Raw genomic sequence first — 6,117 nt, forward strand, 5'->3', positions numbered from 1 at the left:
GGTTCCAGGGTGCAGCCACCTGCGCCCTGCCCTCCCCACCTCTCCCCTCTCCCCTCTCCCTGGGGTGCTCACAGGAGGGCGATGAGGCAGAAGAAGAGTAGCAGGATCTTGACAGCCGCTTCCCAGATGGCCGTCAGAATCACCTGTGCTGCGACGCGCCCCGACTGCCCTGCAGGAAAGTGGGACCAGGATGGAATCATCTGCTGGACCTCAATCCTGTGTCCTTCCGCTCCCAGGAGGACTCTGGGCGTTGGTCTTCCAGGCTTTCCTCATCCACCGGATGCCGAATCCCGTGTGCCCGGGGTATCAGCCCACCCCATGCCCTTACCTTCCAGCAGCTGAACAGAAAACAAAAATGCGTAAGTTGGACTTCATGAAAATGAAAAATTCGGCTCATCAATCGACTGCGAAAGTGAAAAACCAACCCATTTAATGGGAGAAAATATTTGCAAATCATAGATTCGATATGTGTGTGATATCCAGCCTATATAAAAGCTATATCAAAACAATACAAGGGCTTCGCTGGTGGCGCCGTGGTTGAGAGTCCGCCTGCCGATGCAGGGGACGCGGGTTCGTGCCCTGGTCCGGGAAGATCCCACATGCCGCGGAGCGGCTGGGCCCGTGAGCCATGGCCGCTGGGCCTGCGTGTCCGGAGTCTGTGCTCCGCGACGGGAGAGGCCGCAGCAGTGAGAGACCTGTGTACTGCAAAAAAAAAAAGAAAAAACAAACAAACAAAAAAACAATTCAAGAACAAAGAGACAATGAAATTTTTCCAAACGGACAAAGGAATAAAAAAATTTTCCAAATAACCAATACATTGATGAATAAAATGAACGATGTAATTACTCGCTCCATGGATGATGCTTGAGAACGGTTAGTGAGAGAAGCCGGACAGAAAAGGCCACTGTTTTGTAACATTCCACGTGTATGAAGTATCCACTATAGGCAGATCCAGAGACATGGAGAGCAGACTCCAGACCTGGCCACAGCAGAGCCATGAGGTTCGGTGCCCCGTGGACATTCCAGAGAGACAGAGAGCACTGTGGGAGGCTGAAGGGCCTTGCCTCTCCTTCCTTCCAGGGAGGGGGTCTAAATCTGCTCTCCTGGCCTCTACTCGCCCTGTCACTCAGGGTCCACGGTGATCTTTTGTGCCTTCAGAAGGAGGTGGAAGCAGGAAGCTTCTCAGACCTCCAGGTCAGGCCCAGACAGCTCTCCTGGCCCTGCCTGGTGGCACCCCAACACCCAGGGCAAGGGATGTGCGTCTGGGCGTCACCTGTCAACAGATCGGTGGGCACTGCTGAGACAGCCCTAATGGGGCTCTGTCCAGATGGGGGACCAGATGTTATGACCAGTGGGAATACAGCAGTGAGGGGAGCGCTGGGCTCCAGAGAGGGGTCAGGGTGAGGGCTGAGGGGCTGACAGTCACAAAAATGGCCCAAAGAGATGTTGGGACAATGAAACTCTTCTGTATGTTACGATAATGGCAGATACATGTCGTTATACATTTGTCCAAACCCATGAAATGTACAACACCAAGAGGGAACCCTAACGTCAATCATGCACTTTGGTTGAAAATGACGTGTCAGTGGAGATTCATCGATTGTAACAGGTACCCTCTGGCGGGGCGTGCTGTTGGGGGGAGGCCGTGCGTGTGTGGGAAAGTGCAGTGGGGACGAGGGAAGTCTCTTTACCTTCTGACGAATTCTGCTACGAACCCAAATCAGTTCCTGAAAATAAAGTCTACTTAAAAAATGTCCCCCCTGCAAGGCCTTCGGTGACTGGAAAAAGATAAAGACCATATTTAGAACAGCCGCAGTGCAGACCCTCATCCTCCTGGGAGCAGGAGGGTCCCAGCAGCTGCGGGGGTTCTGTGGGGAGACATGGGAGGGATCAGAGGAGACTCTCCCCTCCCTAGAACCCAGGCGTCCTTCCCTCAGGTGTGTTCCAACTCACCTTTCACAACGAGGCTCAGAGATGCTTCCTTAGAGCCTAACGGATGCTGAGCTCGGCAGACATATTTCCCATGGTCCCCCAGTTGCACCCGGGGCAGCTCCAGGACCCCAGGGTTCGAGGAATTGGAGGGGCTCAGGGTCAGGCTTCCCCGGATCCAGCTCATCCTGGCAGGAGGGTTGCTGTCGGCAACACAGTCCAGGCGTAGGAACTCGCCCTCCTGGACTGGGAGAGATAGGCTTTGGCCCAGACTTTCAGGTCCTGGCAGGACAGAGAGAAAGCTAGCTTCAGTCTGCCTGTTTGTCTGTCTGTCTCTTCCATTGCCTAAGGGGTCATATCTTCCTGTTTTGTAGCACTTGTCAATTTCCTCTGTGTAAAAACTCCCATCTTGGCCAATTTCAAGCACCTAATTTGAAGCCTCTGAACCCAGAAGCGGGAAAAGATGGACACAACTGCACAACTGGCTCTCGCCAACCAGTAAGAGCTAGTCCCAGTACATCACTGAATGCAACTTAAAAAAAAAATGGCGGGGGTTCCCTGGCGGTCCAGTGGTTAGGATTCTGTGCTTCCACTGCAGGGGGCACGGGCTAGATCCCCGGTTGGGGAACTAAGATCCCACAAGCCACGCGGTGCGGCCAAGAAAAATGGCATGTTTTTGCCTAGCAAAATCACCGTGCACTAAGTCAAAAGCCCATGATTAGGATGAAAAGAAATCCTCTCAACTTATACACAGATGATTGCGTTAATATGAAAAGAGTTTCTTCAAATCATCAAGAAAAAGACCACAAAGAAATAGGCATGGGGCTTCCCTGGTGGCGCAGTGGTTGAGAGTCCGCCTGCCGATGCAGGGGACACGGGTTCGTGCCCCGGTCCGGGAAGATCCCACATGCCGCGGAGCGGCTGGGCCCGTGAGCCATGGCCGCTGAACCTGCGCGTCCGGAGCCTGTGCTCCACAACGGGAGAGGCCACAACAGTGAGAGGCCCACGTACCGCAATAAAAATAAAAAAAAAGGAATACGCATGTTTTTTAAACACAATGAAAGATACCCAACCTATTCACAAAATGATGATGCAAGTTAACATGAGAGTGTATTCACTTATGGTATCAGCAAGGATGAAAATGTGTAGCAGGGAAACAGACACATAGCAGGGGTAGCGTAAGCAGAACGCCTTCCATGTAGCTCGATTTGGCAATATCTGCAGAAATTACAAACATGCCCTTCGATCTAGGACTTTCTTCTCTCTCAAGAGTAATCTTCCAGACCCACACATTTGTCTTGTCTTTGCAAAGGATTGGAAACACCATAGTTTTCCACTAACAGGAGACCTATTAAGTACTTTATCATATAATATACTTCTAACTGGAAAACCATGGGGTCATCATTAAGAATGAAGAGGGTTTCCTAGGTACAGATACAGGAGAATCTCCAAGATATACCAAGTCTGAGAAAAAGGCGAGTTTAGTTTGTAGAAATGTACCAACGTCACTTCCTTAGTTGTGACAAATATGCCATGTGGATGGAGGATTTTAATGCTGAGGAGAGAGATTTGTGGAAAGTCTCTGTACCACGTGAGTCTAAAATTACTGCATATGAAAAGTTTATTAAAAAATACTAATAGAGATGCAAAGCATGTGGGTAGTATGATCTGCATATATGTGTGTGTTTTAAAATGTACACGTGTAGGTTCTATTCGAAAAGATAACGAAGAGGGGGGATACACAAGTGCTGAATACTGTTTTATTCTTGTTAAATTGCGCTAGGGACTGAACTATGTTCCCCTCAGATTCACATGTCAAAGCTCTAACCTCCAATATGATGGTATTTGGAGGTATTTGGACGGGTCTTTGAGAGGTCATTAGGGTTAGATGAGGTCATGAGACTGAGATTCTCACAATGGCGTTAGTGTTCTTATAAGAGATACCAGAGAACGTAGACAAAAAGCAGCGGTGCGCAAGCCAGGAAGCGAGCCCTCACCAGGAACCCGATCAGCCGGCGCTTTGAGCTCAGACGTCCCAGCCTCCAGAGCTGTGAGAAATAAACTCCCAGTTTTTACGCCACCTAGTCTCTGGTATTTTATTATGGCGGCCTGAGCTGACTAACACACATGGTATGCTTATTCTTTTCTTTTCTTTTCTTTATTTTTTTCAACTACGTTCTACTTTTTGTTTTATTTATTTTGGCTGTGCCGTGCGGCATGCAGGATCTTAGTTCCCTGAACAGGGATCGAACCTGCGCCCCCTGCATTGGGAGCGTGGAGTCTTAACCACTGGACCGCCAGGGCAGTCCCGTATGCTTACTATTGTAAACAATGACATTAAAATGAGGGAAGGAAACTGAAGGAGTAGGTGGGGTCTAGATCCTAAGGAGAATGAGGGCAGGATGTGGGACAAGGATGGAGCCCTGGCAGTGGGGACAGCCACGTCCAACAGACAAGGAAGAGGCCACGCGATACCCCATGAGAGCAGGGCCAGCGAAAGGGGGAGGCCAGTGCGTAAGCTGATGCGCCAGTGGGGGTTGTCCCACCTCTGCTGTCCCCTCCCCGGGCCTGAGCCTCTCTGCCGTCTGAGTTCTGATCCCCAGCTCTGCTCCGAAGGGCAGAGACACTTCCACTTCCACCACACCCCTGGAGAAGAGAGGTTTAGACCTACCCGTGTCTTCTTTCCGGAACACTCTGATGGTCGGCTTCTGGGGTGCATCTGGACAGACAGACATAACAGTGCCCTTTTCAGTGGCGGGAAGGTAGGCATTGGCCCTTTTCCCCCAGAAACATTAGAAATAGGAAGAGGGTGGAGTAGTGTCCTCTTTCCTTCCTCCCCAGTTCCAGCTTGCAGGGCTCAGCACGCAGTAGCCCAGGCCCTCCCTCCCGTCCCCAACGCCCTCCGCCCTCAGGGCCCCTGCGTCCCTGCCCCGCGCTCACAGGACACGTTGAGCCTGATGGTTCTGTCTGTGCTCACGCCAGCTGCGGGGAAGGTCACTCGACAGGTGAGCTTGGTGCCATGGTCCTGGGGCCCCAGGGTGAGGGTGAGCACCGAGGAGTGGGGGCCCTTGGGGTGCAGGGAAGGGAGGATAACCCCGGTCCAGGAGAAGGTGTGGGGTGTCCCCCTCTCACAGGCCCATGGCACTGCACAGGTGATATTCCTGGGGAAGCCAGATTCTAAGGTCCCCTGGACGTGGATGTCGGGTGTCTGTGTCAGAGCTGAAGAGGAGAGAGAAACAGACCCAGGCCCTGTGGGGGGGGAGCCCAAGTGTGCCCCTCAGAGCTGTCTCTGCCCCAGGCCAGCCGCAGCGGCCTGTCCTCCTAGGTCCCCTTGGGCCCCTCCCAGGATGAGAAGACAGGGGGTCCCCTCCCAGCCCTGCCCTGGGGGCCCTCAGGGCCCCTGTGTCTGTGTCCCCTCCTTGACACCATCCTTACCTGTTACATGCAGGTGGAGCTTGCTCTGTATATAATTATATTTCACAGTAGGCCCTCTCTCCACCCTAAAGAAGTATGTCCCCGTGTCTGTCCGCCGTGCATCTCTGACGTCCAGGGAGCAGCTGTAGGTCCGGGGGTCTCCAAGGAGGTGGAATCGGCCCTGGGTGTTCGTCAGCACCGCACGACCTGGGTTGTTTGTGGCCACTGGACGATCCTGGTCGGGTCTGGCCCCTTCCTGGAACCAGTAGCCGAAAGCTGGGACAGAGTCGTCCCAGTAGGCCCGGGGATACTGGAAGAAGCAGGGCACGCGGACACACTGGCCCTCCTGCACCGTCACGGACTCCTGCACTTCCAGCCGGTATTCTCTGTCCTGAGCCAGGGACCCTGCGGGGAAACGAGGGTCAGCTGCAGTCCCTGCCCCGCCCACCCGTCTCCCCGCAGCCCACCCACCTGCCCACAGCAGGGACAGCAGCAGCAGCGGTGGTGGCAGTAGCAGCATCTTTGGGGTAAGAGTGATGGGGCCTTTGTGTCACAGGATTGAGAGGAAGCCCCCACAGGAAGCCCAGAGCTGAGGTCAGAAGGTAACCGACCACAAAAGAGGAACTCCGCACACACATGCTGCCGGAGCTGCGTGGACCTGGGAGAGTCACCACTTCTACTTTCCATGTGAGGCCCTGGTGAGGGTCACGAGCAGCGAATACAGCCCAAAGGCGTCTCCCGGATCCCTGTCCACAGCCTGTCCCTCCCATACCT

The 6,117-nt window shown here is 53.4% G+C and overlaps 1 protein-coding gene across 1 annotated transcript in view; it reads right to left on the reverse strand.

The window, feature by feature from the left end:
* Window positions 1–5,863, reverse strand: part of LOC132417004 (sialic acid-binding Ig-like lectin 5) — a 37,086-nt gene extending 31,223 nt beyond the window's left edge. The window contains 7 exon segments of the mRNA XM_069540261.1: window positions 73–169; window positions 1,824–1,868; window positions 1,954–2,175; window positions 4,601–4,648; window positions 4,870–5,148; window positions 5,365–5,748; window positions 5,815–5,863. Coding sequence (XP_069396362.1) covers window positions 73–169; window positions 1,824–1,868; window positions 1,954–2,175; window positions 4,601–4,648; window positions 4,870–5,148; window positions 5,365–5,748; window positions 5,815–5,863 — 1,124 coding nt within the window.
* Window positions 5,864–6,117: the final 254 nt, after the last annotated feature.

This window comes from Delphinus delphis, chromosome 20, assembly GCF_949987515.2.
Source record: "Delphinus delphis chromosome 20, mDelDel1.2, whole genome shotgun sequence".
Taxonomy (NCBI): domain Eukaryota; kingdom Metazoa; phylum Chordata; class Mammalia; order Artiodactyla; family Delphinidae; genus Delphinus; species Delphinus delphis.